Raw genomic sequence first — 18,678 nt, forward strand, 5'->3', positions numbered from 1 at the left:
TCTCACAAACAAAAAGAAATAACAATGGGCGACAGTAAGAGCAAATGTGTGCTACCATATGTTTTAAAAGAAAAAACACCGCAAATAACTGCACATAATCACGGTATACACTTTTCCTACTTGTAGGTATGCTAAATGCATATAATAAAGCCCCTATACTTTTAAAGTGCTTTTTTTAAAGAGTAAAATTTTTTATTACAAATTCCAGCCTGCTGCGTTTTTTTTATAAAATTCAATACTTCGATAAATAATAAAAAATTACATATTTTCGCCTACGGCGTTTTTTTTTTATAAAAATCAATACTTCGACAAATCCTTAAAACTTTTAATAAATAATTGCTCGATTTTAGACTGCAGCGCTTTTTTTGAAATCAGTACATCGATATATAATTAAAAAATAAACGAATTATGTGCGTTTTTAATCGACTTCCAAAAAACGAGGAGGTTATCAGTTTTATGCCTGTTACCGCATAACTTTGGACCACTTCCACCGATTTCGATGAGTCTTTTTGCATCGGAAAGGTAGTGTCTCACAGGTGGTCCCATAAGCTGGTTTAGATCCGATCATTGGATCATGAAATATATATATATATATTTCATATATTATATGAGAATTTTATGTATATATATATATATATTTATATATATAATATGAGAATCACATATATATATGAGAATTATATATATACATATATATATATATTATGAGAATTGAAGTCGGTTTTGGTTTTTGCTTAAAAATTACTTGTTATTGTTTCCCGTCTTCAGCGGTTTCGTTTCTGTTGCATTTTTTGTTGTGTGGCAGCACCGACATTTCTGTTAATTGGTCTACAAAGTAGAGATGGGCACGGGCCTAAATTTGAAAAACACGCACGAGCCCGCACGTTAAGAATTTTAGTGCGGCCCGGCCCGGAAATAAAGAGCCAACTTTTATTGTATGTATGCATATGTACTTATTTTTAATTTTGTGCTTATGTATGTATATTTACTTAAGCGAATCAATTTTTCACATCAAAGATTTGTATAATATATTTTCTGGGAAGTAAAAAAAGTCGAAGGTATTTTATGTATAGATATATAAACAAAACTACTAAGTATCTTATTTTTTCCATCGGTATACATATATTTCTTTTTTTGCTTTTCTCTTATAAAAAAAAGAGGTTTAAATATGTACTATTTTTTTTAATAAAAACAAAAGCTTATCTAAATTTGCAGTATTAGCAATGGGCTTTTTCGTGCTTATTCGTGCTTTTATGAAATTTTACTGAACGCCCATGCACGCACGATAATATTCCGGCCCGGCCCGTGCCCATCTCTACTGCAAAGCAAAAAGTGAGGTTTAATTTGACATTTTTTCCAACTTTAAATGCAAATTACTTAAAAACTATAAGCCTCCGGAGGGGGAGGTTTTCGGATGTAGAATCAGAGGAACCCGCTCTACACCCCCTCTTTTTTCCAAAGCGTGGTTCCGTATTGGAAAATTTTTCCAAGGCATCGGGCTGATAGGCGGTTTTTTGTATAGCTAATATTTTTTTATCGGATGTTTTAATAAAGAATTTTATGTATACTTCTCGATGCCTGGAGTTCAGGGCTACCAAATCTCTTTTTTTTCACAACGGTGATTAAGCTACGGCATTTTGAGACACAATTTGGGACGAACTGTGAGCAATGGAGCAATTTGTAATTAAGTTAAACATTTAAAATATATTTGTGGCGTGAACTTGTTTTGCTTACTCAACATTTTTTGGTTTATTTAGAAACGGCTCAGCAGGATACAAATACATTGGCCCGTAGTCATAGTCAAAATAAAGTCGACTTTAAAGTTAGTTGCAGCTTTTTTGACAGATATCCCATTGAAAATTATGTCAAAAAGCTGCAACTAACTTTAAAGTCGACTTTATTTTGACTATGACTACGGGCCATTAAGTTTTCAGGTAAATAATGTTCTGTCTGGCTTACATTTATAACAATGCGTGGTAACAAGTACAACACATTATGGCTGTTGAGGATCTTGTGCATATGCGCTTGGATTTCCATATTCGTTGCATTTGTAAATTCACAACAATAAAAGGCGCACGATTGCTATGGTAGCAGCATAAAATTTGCAAATGCAATTCCAACTGCAAATCCAAAACCATTTCCACACCATCCTGAACAGCCGTATTGTTTGGGATTTGATAATGGGCCGTATGAATAAAAATAAGCAATTGCTTTTTCTTAAAATTTCAGATCTTTTACTCAATGAACACGGGCTTATGCGCTGCATTTTTATGTGTGTTTTTCTCTTCTGTAAATGCATAATGTTAAGGTACTACATTAGTATAAAAAAGACTAGAATTTTCGTATAAATAAATCTGAAGCAATTGGAGTGTGGTTGTTAGTTCGACTCTAAACTCGAAGCAGATCATTTATATTATGTTTTTGGAAAACACAATCGTCCACATTGAACATTTGGAGTTAACTTTGACGGTTGTTTGATTACCAATAAAAATTCGAAAAAAAATATTCAAAATCAAGTTTTTGTGTTTCAATTTATTTTGTGCGAATGTCTGCTTCATGATATTAACGCATACGGATTTCTTAGAGACTTCGAATTGTTTAGTTCGTATGCATTATTTATCTCTGCGTACTATGAGACCTCATGGGAAATAACTAATTACCGCCTTTGCCTCTTTTTTGGCGGGAAGACATGCATACAATTTGTAATTTTTTGATAATTTTTAATATCTTTCAGAACAAATTTTTTGAACGTTGGCGTGTCAAATGAAAGCTTTTGGGTCTTTCTGATTGGCTGGAGCAGAAAGCTTTCTGATACAACTCTGCGCAGAACTGGTTTTCAAACGAGTTAAATGATTTAACAGGTTCAATTTTCCAACAACAATTGCAACCGATTTAACTTGTTTATGAACATGTTTTGTTCATTTAACTGCTTTAAGCCAATTTAACATGTTTAGCTCGTCAATTCGAACGTAGTATTACTTTATAACGGGTGATTTTTTTGAGGTTAGGATTTTCATGCATTAGTATTTGACAGATCACGTGGGATTTCAGACATGGTGTCAAAGAGAAAGATGCTCAGTATGCTTTGACATTTCATCATGAATAGACTTACTAACGAGCAACGCTTGCAAATCATTGAATTTTATTACCAAAATCAGTGTTCGGTTCGCTTTACGTCCGATTTATGGTCTACATAATCGACCAAGTGAGCAAACAATTAATGCGATTGTGACCAAGTTTCGCACTCAGTTTACTTTATTGGACATTAAACCAACCACACGAATGCGTACAGTGCGTACAGAAGAGAATATTGCGTCTGTTTCTGAGAGTGTTGCTGAAGACCGTGAAATGTCGATTCGTCGCCGTTCGCAGCAATTGGGTTTGCGAAACACATTTCGAACCGAACACTGATTTTGGTAATAAAATTCAATGATTTGCAAGCGTTGCTCGTTAGTAAGTCTATTCATGATGAAATGTCAAAGCATACTGAGCATCTTTCTCTTTGACACCATGTCTGAAATCCCACGTGATCTGTCAAATACTAATGCATGAAAATCCTAACCTCAAAAAAATCACCCGTTATAAGGGGTATTCACCTTGAGCTGATAAGCTTAAACCAACGAATGTTGCTTGAGCTAATGCTAAGCAATCATTTATTTTGAAATAATGCAAAAACTCGTACGTAAACAGGAAATCATAAAAGCAAGTTTAAACATGCTTGATTTATTTGAAGTAATTTGATCGAATCTAAGTAATTTATGCTGTAATATGAACCTTACATTTTGAATTTTGAAAAATATGTTTCACATAAAAGTATCTTTTTTTTCCAGATCCAAATGGAGCGAAAAATAGACAAAAAATTAGATAGCTTGGAGAAATATGTGCCATTTATAAACTATATTCTTGAAATTGATCGAATAAAATTCGAGAAGTTTATAGATATCAAACACTGGATTATGGGACGAAAAAGGTAATATATATGAGTTTCTAAATTTTTTAATAGTTTAGTAATTAGTACATATTATTGAATTTTTTAGACTTCCTATGAATGTGCTACAAAAGATTGAGCAGTCCATTTTAACACAGTACAGAAATCTGTTTTATGATGGCGTGGTGAGTTACTTTGATACAAGAAATTAGGTGTGTACTCGTATTGAGAGGACAAAATTCTCCAAATTATGGTACAAACAAAAAATGTCATACGGCAACCATAGTCAGCACACACTAAAGTAAACAAACTGGAGATTAATAGCAAATTAGCGAAAAATAAACAGCAAACGTTGTGCATATTAAATTTACTCACTTTTTCGTTGTATACTAGCATTAATAATAAAATTTGCAATAAATAACTCAAAAAGTCCATATTTTCTTTTGTTTATTTACAAACATGTGTTTGTGATCAGCTGATTTTCTTACTTGCAAGTTTTAGCTGGGAAAAATTTTTCCAGCAGAAATTTGCAGCTCTCTTTCACATTTTGCTCTCTCAATTTCCCCTACTTTGCAAGTTTTTTGGGTACGAGAACGCAAAACCAGTAAAAGTTTTCTAAAACTTTAGATAGTTGGGCGTACGAGTACACTCCTATTAATTCAACCGAGAAATGATATTACCTCTCACATCGGTCCAGTAGTTTATTGTACACGTTTTGATCTTTCTTGTTATGTAGCTTATATATCGATAAGCCGCACGAACGATTCGGCTGCGGGGGAAAGCTTCAAAAATTAGTCCGGCGGCATCATTTTAGGCGATTTAAACGTAACCGAGACGATTGGAACCTTATCGACGTAAACCAAGACGAAGACGACCGATAGAGTAATAAAATTGCAATCGGAGAAGATGTTGCTTGCAGACGAATCGTTCGTGCGACCTATCGTTCGAGATACATAAGATGACGGTATATGTATATATTTTTTTTGTTTCAGAAATTTCCAAAACATATTATGGATATTTTTGATACAGACTCTAAAGTTAAGTGCTACAGAGTAAATTTATGTTCCGATGATGAAGATAATGCCGAGAATTCGTCGGATGACGATGATGATGTTATCATCGTTTCAACATCCCCTGCTCCACAAGAAGCTGTGAAGCCGAAATCAGATAATATCAGTCAGTGTGTGCGGGACGGAAATCATAAATCACCCACATCCACGCTAGAACACGGTGTAGTGGATGATCCGATTTGTTTAGATTCCGATGATGATGAAGATCAAAATCAAAAGGGAGTGGTAGCCCATAAAGACGAGTTTCTTGTTGAAGAGAAACTTTTTAAAAGAAGAGAAGATTTTATAATTAAAATTGATGATGACAACGAAGCCAATAAAATGCAAGAAGGCGAAGCTAATAAAGCTGTTGAAAGAGAAGTGAACCAATTTGATGAAGTAAATGAAGCAAATGTTATTCCAGATGAGATGCCAGCCAATGATGTTGATCAAGAAAATGAAGCAACTGCAATTAATGATGAAAGCGCAGCTCTTGGCCTACAAAATGTGGTTGAACAAGGAAACAATGCCCAGCAAGAAGAAATTAATACAAGCGAAATTTCAAAATTCAGTACTTCTAAAGTTACCGAGACAAATTTAGAGAATCTGGATATCGAAAAGCTGGAAGAAATCTATGATGAATTAACAAAGGAAAATGGAATAGATGTTAAGCACCTGTTAGAGAGTATAGAATTGATCTCATCATTGGATAATGTAAATAAGGCGTCTAATGAAAGCGTTACTAATTTTGCCGCACAATACGAGAATGTATGTGTACCTACGTATCCTCAAGTTCAAATGCAATCAAATGAAATGCAACGCCACGCATTTAATATGCAACCTGTGGCACAACGACCTCAGCCGTTTAAATTAAACTTAAAGGATCCACGGATTGTCAGATTACTAGAAAGAAATAAAAATTTGACATTTGCTTCTACGCAAGTCACAAATGACAATAGCAAAAGTAATTCCACAACAACAAGACAAGAACCAACAACATATGGTGAATATAAACGACTGAAAGCTGAGCAAACGAAGAAAGTAGAAGAGGCCAAGAGAGCAGATGAAGCGAGAAAAGCGGAAGAAGCAAGAAAAGCTGAGGAAGCAAAGAGGGCGGAGGAAGCTAGAAGAGTAGAGGAGCTGCGAAGGGCAGAGGAAGCGAGAAGAGCAGAGGAAGCGAGAAGAGTTGAGGAAGCGAGAAGAGTTGAGGAAGCAAGGAGAGCAGAGGAAGAAAGGAGGGCAGAGGAAGCCAGAAGAGAAGAGGAAGCGAGAAGAATAGAGGAAGCGAAAAGAGTAAAGGAAGCAAGGAAAGCAGAAGAAGCAAGAAAAGCAGAGGAAGCTAAGAAAGCGGAAGCATTGCAAAAAGCAGAGGAAATACTAAAAGCCGAGATAGGAAAGAGAGTGGAGGAAGCGTTGAAAGCTAGACAGGTAGAGGAAGCAAGAAAGGCAGCTGAAACGGCAAGGGTAGATTTGGAAAAGAGATTAGAAGAAGCGTCAAAATTAAAGGAGGTAAAGAGCACCGAGTTAGAAAAGAAAACAGAGGAAGCAAGGAAGGAGGCGATGAGAAACTCAAATGAAATTGGGAATCATTTAACCTCATTCAGGACAAACAGAGTAGATGCGCCAAACCAAAACAGCGAAATTTCCAGTAGCTCTTCGCTATCGATTCTTTCGAAGTCTTCACAGTTGCCATATCGCAATGAATCACCTGTTGAACCGCAGACGGATTTGAGAAGCATCATTTTGAATACCATACTGCCATACGGTGATAAGATATTAGATGTTCTTAGGAGAGAGAATACCTTACAGGTGCTAAGTGACACCGTTGCAAAAATAAGTACGCCAGCAGTAAGTCAGAGGGAAGTTAAGCCTATTTCAACGGTGAATGAACGCAGGTTGTCGGAGAAAAGTTCCGAACAGAAAGGAAAAACTACAAGGGGAAGCGATATACAAACTCATCATTGTCAAAAAGTTCATGCTTATGACCAAAAATCAAATGAAATTGTTTCGGAAGAGAAAAAAAATCTAAAAAGGTCCCGCAAAATAAAAGAACCTAAAATTAAACCCTCTTATAAAAGAATACGAACGATTTCATCTTCTTCATCGGTATCCTCATCGCTGTCATCACCGACATCATCTCCAATCTCGAATGCGTCTTCCGCGCTTACACAAGCTTGTGCGATGAAAACAAACCCGAAAGCAAATCCAGCATTGCTCAGCGAGCCGATTGTGAAATTAAAAAGACTTTCGCCAAAAACTATTTTGAAATACACAAAGAGGGCAAAAGTATCGCCTAGCATCGACAATGATAGTTCGAAAACTATTAACATCCGTTTGGTAGAAGATGTTTCGAAAACAAAGAAAATGCATCGTGTCGTTGAGCCAAAACCAATAAAATTGAACGTTAAATACAAAAACGTCGATATTTTAATGACGAGCGAAAATACAACTTTTTGCATTCTGTGCAAATCGAGGCCTAGTGACTTAACTAATCACTACAGAAGAGTGCACAAAACTGAATCATATGTAGCGCGTTTAAGTAGATCGGCTTTGAGTCTTCTGGAAACTAATACTCCATTTGCACAAAGCAAATCCAAGGGCACAAATTGCAAAATGAAAAAATATTTGCTAAAATGCGTATTCTGCCAGGATGAAGTAGAAGATAAGTTTATAAACTTTTACAAACATTTTTCAACCCATACAGGCGAGTATGCCTTCCAATGCAGCGTTTGCAATTTGGAAAAACCTTTTGAATTCGATATTCAGTCTCACAAGTGTCATACCAAGTCTTGCCGGAATGCACGTGTAAATACCCTTTATCAATATCCACCAAATGCCCTGGTCATATATTTATATGGTTGCAAAATATGTAATTTTTTGCAATTAAATGAGGCCAATACATTCAAGCATTTGCGAGATCACCACGATAAAAGGCAAGATGATTCTAATTTAATTCGCAAATACATCTTGGCAGCTGTAAACGATGAGGAAGTGTGCGAGGCGGCCTCTGAACCAGATCCAAACTTTGATTTCCTGAAAGAGGATGGGGATATTCTGGTTCGAAATGAAGCACTCTCTGAGGATATGCTAGATTTCCACAAAATCGAAAATGGACCAAGCGGATATACCAAATCCACCTCGTTAGGTGAGCCGCAATCCGTCGTGGAAAATGGCAGAGCTATCAATACAAGTATAGGAGGAATGGTGGAGTTACCAACTAGCAGCTATATTTATAATGAAAATATAGACAGCGCACTAACTAATACCATGGCTCCGAGTATGATAGATGAATCACAAACAATTATTCCTTCACAACCTGCGCAACGAAACGATAAACGGCCTGCACCTTTATCATCCATGGAAAATCTTGTAGGCGTAAGCGGCGCGTCTCATTTGGAACTCATAAAAACTGAACCCCTCGACGTATTGCCGTTGCAAAAGGAAAATTATGACTACAAGAAACTGTTAAATACCTGCCGCAAAGTCCATCGCCAATATCCGTTTGGAATTTCCTACTTTGGTTTATATAAGTGCATGGCAACTGACTGCTTATTTTCAACGGATTTAAAGCAAGAAATCTTACAGCATCTAAGCGAGCATCGAAGAAGTGAATACCCACCTGAAGGATATCTGCAATGCGCTTATTGTCAGCTGGATGCAGAGATTTGCAACACACCCGAAATGTTGATTGAACACATTGACAAATGTCATCACCGTTCGCAGTTTCAATGTTCAGTTTGTTGTTATCGCGCTTCGTCGCCGAGTTATGTGTTTTTGCATGAACAAATGTTACATCCTTTTGTGCTGGATAAATTTGTATATAAATGCACATTTGACATAACGTTGGACTACAGCATACCATACAATATTACAGATTTATTAGAGGAAAACGTGGAACCGCTTATTTGCCCGTTTGAAGGTAAGACTTCTTACTGATTATTACATTTATAAAATTGCTTAAACTAACGTTTTTATTTAAATCCCATAGACTGTTTTTACAGTTTTCAGAGTTTGAGTGGGATGCAAGATCATTTGATGAGCATGCATTCTTTGCCTGTTAACAGTGCATCTGTCACAGGGCTTGAAAAATATGCATGCATCTATTGTCAAAAGAATTTTCATGACATTGACGGCGTCAAAAAGCATTTAGTTTTGTCACATCCCGACCAGCAGCCGTATGTATGCGAGAGAGTGCTTGTGATGGAAAAGAAGGTAATTGATTTGTTTTCTTGAAATTTTTATATTGTATTATTAAAAGTACCGTTGCTTAAAAGGACAATTTTAAAGTCGATCCCATGTCAGGGCTCTCACTTTGATGATTCGACAACTGCTCAACTAACATAATGACGAACATCTGAAGACTTGAAACTGAGTAAGCTTTTGCCACCAGGAAGTCCGCGTGCAATGCGATAAAGCGCGATGACAGTGGACATTTCATTCGTTGATCACACTTCGTCGGACCGACTATTCCCGAGCTTTTTTTTTTTTGTTTTTTTGTCTGTAAATTGATATTCAGCCTCGTAGCGTACGCCGTAAATTAGACTAAAATGCACGACTCGACAACATTGGCATTGCCTATTGTCGTGCTGAAATAAGGAAACGACGAAAACTGTCGAAAACTATCGAGTGCTGCCAAGGCAATGCCACGTACTTTTCGATACGACTCGACCCTCTAAAAAACGACTTCCATTCGACACGAAAATCGCAATGAGGCTGATCGTATCCTTGGGAGGAGAAGGTAAAGGCATCACAAACACTCATAACTTCGTGCGTCTCCCACTTTCATTAGTGCTGGAGCCTTCAAAGCCATTGGTCCTTACGAAATATGCATGTAGATGCTAATGTAAACTATCATATTTGCCCAAGGTTCAAACTTGTTATTTACCCCTCTCGTTATGTATGTAAAAATCAGTGAAAGTGGTTCTGCCACTAAGCCTGGGAAACCTGCCAAAAAACGAGGGTATTATCGCGAAATAAAACTCGTTTTCCCATTAGTGAATACACTAAAGATCAAAATCTAACGCCATGAACACTCAGGTACCTCGTGGCTAGGGTGTTCCATTATTCGCCTTTTTCCCAAAACCGAGGTCCGAGTTATTCGAAAAATAGCAATTCGAAAAAAACCGGTCACAAAGTTTTCTACTTTCACGAAATTATAACTGTCAACAGTGACGTGGGTGCCAAGGTGCGAATGCGCTGACTGTTTAATGACAGGAGCTATTTCGTCTTGTATTCGTTTACCGCTGCGTTGCCTCCTTATACAACTTGGAAAAGGCAAGAACAAACTTCGCGGTTTTTTATTATCGATGATGTCGATGTCGTCAAAAGTCTTCCCTCCATAATTTAAGTACGTTCGGGAAATCGGTCACTATCGGTCAGTCGTATAAGCTGTATGGGATAAAGAGTACGTTCACGTATGTCATCATCCGAAAAATGTGTTTGACGTGACGAGTAAGATGATATCGTTTGTCACGAATCGAGACCTGGTATTGACACCTTCCGTTAATCGTTTAAAGCAGAGATCACACGATTTATGCATTTGTACAGATTTGTGTCTATAAAAATGAGTTCAGGTCAATAAAAACTTCTCAGACAACACCACTCTGTAACTGTGAAAATTTACAAATCTGTACAAATGTACAAATCGTGTGATCTCTGCTTAACTCTCTTGTAAAATTTTTGGGTGTTCTTCCTGTCGGCCAGCATTTCAAGCTCTTCGCAATCCCGTATTTCAGCCTCTCTTGTTATTGCGGAAATTACGTCTTGCTTCCCTCCTCAGTTCCCTATAACGGTCCCACATAGCTCGCGTTGCGCCCGATCTCAGCGAGGCCCTGTAGGCGGCATATTTTTCTCTGCACATTCTTGACATTCCTCATCCTACCAGTTGTTCTTTCGGGCTCGCTGAAATCTGACTACTTCTTCGGCAGCAGTACGTATTGAGCGGGAAACGTGGTTCCACTGCTCGCATATGTCAGTTTGTTGAAGAGTGCTCTCTGACATTCTCATCTCATTCCCACGACAGCCGGTTCTACGTACCGGAATGACTCGGGTTTTACCCGACCAAGGGCTGTTGTTTCGGCGATCTAACCCCGTCTAGATCGGCGATACCCACCAATCATTATCCGTCCATGGAGCAATACCTTGCAGCCGGATTGCTCCGCATCCTTCTTCTCCGGGCGGGCGTAGAGCCCAACCCCGGACCTGAAATTTACTTCTGCTGTGTTTGCCAGAATCGACTCCACCCGAACTCCACTTCGGTTAGGTGCAACTCCTGCAACGGGTGGAGTCACCTAAGAACCTGCTCTGGCCTTAGGTCTCACCGGGAGTGGACCACAAACTTTGTGGCTCCCTGTTGCTCAAGCCAAATGGTACAATGAGCCTCCACGGCTACCCACTCGCGTAATGCAACAGCAAACCTCCCAACACACCCCACCCACACAACCTACCGACCGGTCCCACTCGCGAGCGCGAGCCAACCAGCAGCTACTGGTTGCCCACACCATCTGCTCCGTGTGCCAGAACAGAATATACCGGAATGTGACATCAGTCAAATGCAACACATGCCTTGGCTGGTGCCACTTCCGGCTATGTTCTGGTCTACGCACCACTCGCGAATGGACTACAAACTACAGCGCCCCTTGCTGTAGTGCACCGCCGGCGCAGACAACAACGCCCATATCGCAGCCACCTACCATCAGGCTGCAACAGCAACTGCGTCAGGCGCAACAGGCCCAAGGTAGGCCCCACACTTCTCTGACCCCCCGTATCGCGACCAGCCTCCCAAGGCACATGAACGTACTCCAACTCAACTGCAACGGACTCCAGAGCAAGATTGAGGAGATTGCAGTCTTTATGGGTCGGCACGGCATATTGATAGCTGCGGTCCAAGAAACGAAGTTGCACAGCAACTCAACTCTGTTGGGTTGCGCCGCCTACAATGTGCTCCGTAAAGATCGCGAGCGAGATAATGGTGGAGGACTAGCGTTCATTCTACACCACACAGTGCAGTATCGGCTAATCGAAGAAGACATCGACCCAAGGGACACTACCCTAGAATGTCAGGGCATAGCTGTCCGGTCAGGCGATGTCGAGCTCGAAATATTTAACGTGTACATACCCCCTGTCACCTGCTGCCCGGCTGGATATCTCCCTGACATAGGTGCGCTACTCAGAGGCGAAAACCGATTGCTAGTAGGTGACTTCAATGCGCACCACGATCTTTGGCACTCAAGCCTGGCCAATGATCGGAGGGGAAACAGTTTGGCTGAGCAGATAGACGATTCGACATTCTGCACCATGAACGACGACGCCCCCACCAGGATTGTGGGCAGCTGCAGCAGCTCGCCAGACCTAACAATTGCTAGCGCTGGTCTGATAAATAGCATATCATGGCGACCTATGCTAACGTTAGCATCAGACCATCTGCCCATAATCATCTCGATCAATAAGCCCACCGACTTTGCTCCCGCGGATCACCGAACCTACACCAACTTCAACAAAGCTGATTGGAACGGCTTCGCGGAAGTTACCGAGAGCAGCTTCGCCGCCCTCCCCACACCCACAGACGTACATGCTGGCGAACGCCAGTTCCGCAGGGTAGTCACAGCCGCAGCAGCTCGCTTCATACCGTCCGGACGTATCGCGGAAGTCCGCCCAAATTTCCCGGCTGAAGCAGCTGTACTAGCAAATGAGCGTGACCAGCTACGCCAGGTCGACCCAGGTCAGCATGGCTTCCGTAAAGTGCACAGCACAGCAACAGCACTTAACGCCATAAACACCCAGATAACTCGTGGCCTAAATCGAAACCGCCCCTGTGAGAGAACTGTCCTAGTAGCGCTGGACTTGTCAAAGGCGTTTGACACCGTCTGCCATTCCACGCTGCTAGAAGACATTGAGGCCTCCTCTCTCCCACAGGGACTGAAGCGATGGTCGGCGAATTATATGAGTGGTCGACAATCATCAATAATCTTCAGAGATCAAACCTCGAAACCAAGAAGAATAAAACAAGGGGTTCCACAAGGTGGGGTTCTCTCCCCCTTACTTTTTAACTTCTACATCTCGAAACTCCCCCAGCCACCTGAAGGAGTTTCCCTGATCTCGTACGCTGATGATTGTTCGATTTTGGCGTCTGGGAATGGAATTGATGACCTCTGCTCAAAAGTAAACGGCTATCTCTCCAGCCTTTCTCGCTTCTTCACTGCAAGGAGCCTAACCCTCTCCCCAACGAAATCAACGGCGACCCTCTTCACCACCTGGACGAAGGAGGTCAGGCTTGAATTAAGCATTCACGTCGACGGCACACCTATACCGACGGTGAACAACCCGAAAATTTTAGGGGTTACCTTTGATAGCCTGCTCTCTTTCTCCGCGCACACAACCGCAGTTGTCAACAAAGTACAGAGCCGCAACAAGGTCCTCAAGTCGCTCGCCGGCAGCACTTGGGGCAAAGACAAAGAAACGTTGCTGGCAACATACAAGGCAATTGGCCGGCCGGTTCTAAATTATGCTGCGCCAGTTTGGTCACCGGGGACTAGTTGGACGCAGTGGACGAAGCTACAGACTTGTCAGAACGCCGCACTCCGGACAGCGACTGGGTGTCTTCTGATGACGCCTGAGCATCACCTACACAGTGAGGCCCAAGTGCTCCCCGTAAGGGAACACAACAAGATGCTCTGTAAGCAGTTTCTTGTGGGGTGCCACAGAAGTGAACACCCCAACAGACCACTGCTGGAGGAGGAGCCTCCGCCCAGGCACGTCAGGGGGCACCTATTCATGTACAAGGACGCAGTCCAGACCCACACAGACCAACCACTGGACCCAATGACGTACAGACGAGCGATCAACGACATTCATAGGGAGTCTGTCTCCACCTACCTCGACTCCCGGCCTAGGAATGTCGTTATCGGAGCCCAATCACCACCTGTGGAAGAGACGGAGCTTCAATTACCAAGAGAGACCCGCGTTACCCTGGCTCAGTTACGGTCTGGATATTGTAGCCGCCTAAACAGCTACCTGTCCAGACTCGACCCAAACATCCCAAATGAGTGCCCGGCATGTGGAGACTCCCCCCACGACACCAACCACCTCTTCACATGCCAGCTCAATCCGACTCAACTAACACCCCTCTCCCTTTGGTCCGACCCCATCGAAACAGCTCGTTTCCTGGGCCTACCGTTAGTTGAGCTTGACGATAATGATTAAAAGTTGACCCGAAACAGGCGGGGCTTAGTAGTGCCGCTACAACAACAACAGAGCAGTTGTAAGAGTCGAGTGGCGAATGCATTGCTGCGCAGAGACGGGTATGCAATTTGGCTGCAACAGAACAACGTTCTGGAAGCGTGCCTTCCGTCTATCCCAACGTGATCGATTTGGTTTCTCGTTTTTCGATATGGATACAGCCAAGTAGCTTGTTCGATCTGTTCATACATGAACTTAGTACTGCATACAAATTCTCAATGAGTTTTTGTGGAATGTGCTGGAGTGAAAGCCCATTACCAGATATGAATCTGGGTCGTTCCGGTTACGTTGACCCGATTGTCGTGGGAACGCACATCTAACCACTCGGCTACGGCGGTCGCCATTAAGAGGAAAGATATCATGTATTAAAATCAAATTCAAATTAACATGGACGGCTGAGTCGAAAATCGCCCTATCTTGGCCTCCGGTTCGAAAAAGCTTTCCTCAGATGGCGATTTCTTGAATTTATAGTTTTTGAACCAAATTCTTAAATAGCCGACGATATGTAATTCCGTAGGGGTCTTGGCTGTTGGTGCAACGTGGAACGACTGATTCTCAACACAGGGATTATGTACTTACAAAATAAATTGACACTTAGACTTTAGTCAACAGGATCGCAAGACAGAAATATTATAAAACTGTCAAAATGCTTTCACATTTGCAAATTTATTCTCATTTAATGAGACTATTATTCTTGTTTAATATTAACTAAATGATTACATCCTTTTTTCTTGTAGGATTTGGTGCAAAACCTGACAATAACATTTGTGTCATTGCCAAATGTACCACCCGAAAACATCAAACAAGTAAATTTAAAGGAAGAATTAGTGTCAAATGAAAGGGATACGTGGTTGGATAACCCGACCAAATCAGAATCGGTGATCTCGGGAGATATCTCAGTGACCAACTTCAGCGAAACAGATGTCGTCAATCAGGGCGGAAGTGAAACCAAACCAAATCTAGATCAATTAATGCAAACAGCGGAGGAGAGCGTTCGACGAAGCTTATTGAAATTAACTGGAAGTACAGGCATCTTACCCAATTTATTATACCGCTGCCCTCAACCCACTTGCGGTGGCTTCTTCTCATCCTACGACTTATGGTATAGGCATATGAGTGTGCGCCATTGCTGTATCATTAGTGTGTGTCCACATTGCCCAAATGAAAAGAAAAAGGAGCTACCTTTGGTTGATTTCAAAGTACATTTTCAGCAACACTGTTGTCATCTTTATGGCTGCTACCACTGTGGCGAAACATTTTCCTGTAAGCAGGCAACAATTGATCACATAATACTTTTACATGCAGATATAAGTCCAGATGCTTATGCAATACGAGTCGAGAAAGTGCCACTATACTTTAATCAACCGTTTCATGTACTTATGAAATCAAAGGAATGCGATGAACCGATACTAGATAGATATTGCTTTCTGCTTGCACTGCAAGATATTGTGCTAAACCGTTGCAAATATGTTGAGAAAGTATACTTCGACTCCATAAAAACTCAATGGGTTGTACCATTAACAGCTTCGTGGTTGGAAAATTTCCCAAGCTTCAAAAATAATGATAACATCAAACGGAAATGCTTCTGTCAAAACTGTCCCTTTCAAACATTTAATAATGAAGCTTTTTATGAACATTTGAGAAGGAGTCACCGCATCGAGGGTAGTAGATTTAAATGTGCTAAATGTGATTTTCGTGTTGATTGCCAAAATTGGGACCCCATCATAGAACATATAAAGATGCATGTGCTTAATATACATATTTGTTGTGTGTGCTCTTATTACCATCATGATCGCCAAAAACTTTTCGAACATCTAAAGCAAGAGCATCTATACAGAGATGTTCCGATCGTGACCATAATACGCTCGACAGAGTGCGTCCAAATATCAATAGCCATCGTATTTGCACAGCTGAGGAAAACCTTTTCGAGTACTAAAAGCTGCTTCTTTTGCCCTGAAAACGCTGCCAATTCGTGGGAAACATATGCATCTCATTTGAAGAAGGACCACTTTATTACACTGCAATATTTTTGTGAAATTTGTGATGAGTCACTTCAACTAACAGAATGTGATGATCATTTCAGCAAACATAATCCAACTACAGCGCTGAGAATACGATGTCAATTCGCTACCAATAATCACTTGTACATAGATACAATAAAACCTTTGAAGCTGCGTATAGAATCCTGCGATGGGCCCAATTTCGACCAAAACCAACCTATTGGCGTATATAAAAACATCGTAAAGCAAGAACCATGCGATAATGAATCAGATAGCGATGTTGAATTCATAAATGATGAAGATATTGTCATTGCTAATGATGCAAAATTGTCTGAAGCTCAGCAAAGTCGTAAAGTTATTCGGTGTGTGAACCTTAAAAACCTACAAAATCAACCGCCGGATGATACCAACGTTTCTCAAAGGCCAATTCTTCCCCAACCTGAGTTGATAATGCACCCTCAAGGATTTTCACAACCACCACTTCCAGCTCCAGAAACACAAATATGCCCCCAGCTGTTGTCGCCCACATCATCGAACAGCACTTCAACAGCTTCAAATACTGCAGTATTATCGCCGCGGATAGCAATACAAAGCTACAATCCAAATTTTACTGGTAATTGCAATGTAAGGCCGGTGAAAATTTTCATAAGGCCTAATACTACCAACATGGCAATGGGCGCGTTAGGTAGTTCAAGCTAAAGTTGTGCTATGTAGAAGAGGATTTTAATTTTTTAATTTACATATATATTTTTTCAGGTAACCCATGGAATAGCAATTTCCAATTCCAGAGATAAAATATAAGCATTTTCTTTAATCTTTTAATCTTTTATTTTTACAAACCACATACAAATAATTTTATTTACTCCATTAACACTATAAGGTGCCTTTGAACAATTTTAATTATTATTTAGTGAAAATCCAAAGAGCTGTAAATGATTTATATATATTACACTATTAATATTATTATAATCAATATTAATGTTAATTAAATTTCACTAAAATAATCGCTCAAAAAATTATCATACACCCAAAAAACTCGTTCTTTAATAAGAAATAGCGCTTGTGATGATATTCCGTCGCACTAAAAAATATAGCTCTCATTAGTGGAATTCGCGCTACTGCTAGCAACAACAAATCACACGCTCATACAGTTACAATTACACATCATACAACGAATACACAGAAGAGCGAATTCTCCTATTATATCTGCATATGAATAAAAATAGCAAGTATTTTACGATTAAGTTGTACAATGGAAAATAAAATAGACGTGTATTTTATTTTTTTACGTATAATGTAAAGCTAGTAGTATAAGTTTGTTGAATTTTTATATTTCCACAATATGGCTTTTTTATTTATTTCACATTTATTTTTTTAAAGGCTTCAATGAAGTTTTGTGAATGTAAATATGTACATACTACAAGAAATGGTGTAAGTTTTTGTCTTCAAAAATATTGAATAAATAAGCATACCAAATATTTTCTTGAATAAACTCCTGGAATCTCAATACTTAAGCTCAAGTTTGACTCGTGTAGGAATTGTGCACTACGTCAGGTTTGTTTGATTGCAATTACCACAAAAGTCGTAAGTTCGGGAGAAACGGAACCTAATAAATATACCGTTTTTGTTAATTTCTGAAAACTCATGTAATTATTCTCCAATTTAAAAAATGTTTACGTCGTTTTTAGTGAAACTTGAGATTGGTGCAACGGATACCGAGATACACACACTTAAACACAAGGAGGCGGTGCCACATCCATCTATTCACAATTTAATAAAATTTAAACTTCTTGCGAAAATGGTACTCGGTATCAATTTTTAGCAATTCTTTACTGAAATATCGCATTTTTAATTTTTCAAAAATACCGCTTTATGGAAGATAGACGTGGTTTTAAATGAAATACATCTATTTTCAATACAAACCAAGCTTTAGACCTGAGATATCTCAATTATGACTCGAATTATCCTGTGCATTTTGTTGTTGTCGTTGGAGCAGCATACAAGTTCCCCAAAGGGGTTTTGGGGAGTGTTGCTGGAGTGACAGTCTTTGGCCAGATATAAATCTGGGTTGTTACGGTTACGTAGACCCGACTGTCGTGGGAACGCTGTGCAATTTGTTAAAGTCTGTGCTATCATGTAATGGTTCTTGACATATACAGGCAGGTTTTACTGATAGTAATAAATAAAAATAGATTGCCGCTTACACACATGTATGTGAGTGTTTGGCCAAGCTTCTCCTCCGATTTGTGGCGTGCGCCTTGATGTTGTCACACAAAGGGGAGGGGCCTACAGTTTTACGCCCACTTCGAACGGCGATTTTATTTTTATGAGAAGCTGCTTTTCATGGCAGAAATACACTCGGAGGTTTGCCATTGCCTGTCGACGGGCGACCTTCTCTTCTTCTTTTTTGGTGCTGTAATCGCCTAAGCGATTTTGGCCGAGTTCAACAAAGCACACCAGTCGT

At 40.1% G+C, this 18,678-nt stretch overlaps 1 protein-coding gene across 9 annotated transcripts in view; it reads left to right on the top strand.

The window, feature by feature from the left end:
• LOC108369759 (uncharacterized) overlaps positions 1 to 18,252 on the top strand; it is a 75,247-nt gene extending 56,995 nt beyond the window's left edge. For all 9 annotated transcript variants that reach the window (XM_017624977.1, XM_017625117.1, XM_017625188.1 and 6 more), the window contains 6 exons: positions 3,831 to 3,970; positions 4,038 to 4,113; positions 4,921 to 8,896; positions 8,966 to 9,189; positions 14,952 to 16,899; positions 16,971 to 18,252. In XM_017624977.1, coding sequence (XP_017480466.1) covers positions 3,831 to 3,970; positions 4,038 to 4,113; positions 4,921 to 8,896; positions 8,966 to 9,189; positions 14,952 to 16,899; positions 16,971 to 17,008 — 6,402 coding nt within the window. In that variant the 3' untranslated portion in view covers positions 17,009 to 18,252. The remainder of the gene's footprint in view (positions 1 to 3,830; positions 3,971 to 4,037; positions 4,114 to 4,920; positions 8,897 to 8,965; positions 9,190 to 14,951; positions 16,900 to 16,970) is intronic.
• The last annotated feature ends 426 nt before the right edge of the window (positions 18,253 to 18,678 follow it).

The sequence above is a fragment of the Rhagoletis zephyria genome, unplaced genomic scaffold (genome assembly GCF_001687245.7).
Source record: "Rhagoletis zephyria isolate East Lansing unplaced genomic scaffold, Rhagoletis_zephyria_1.1 Rzeph_scaffold_00003, whole genome shotgun sequence".
NCBI lineage: Eukaryota > Metazoa > Arthropoda > Insecta > Diptera > Tephritidae > Rhagoletis > Rhagoletis zephyria.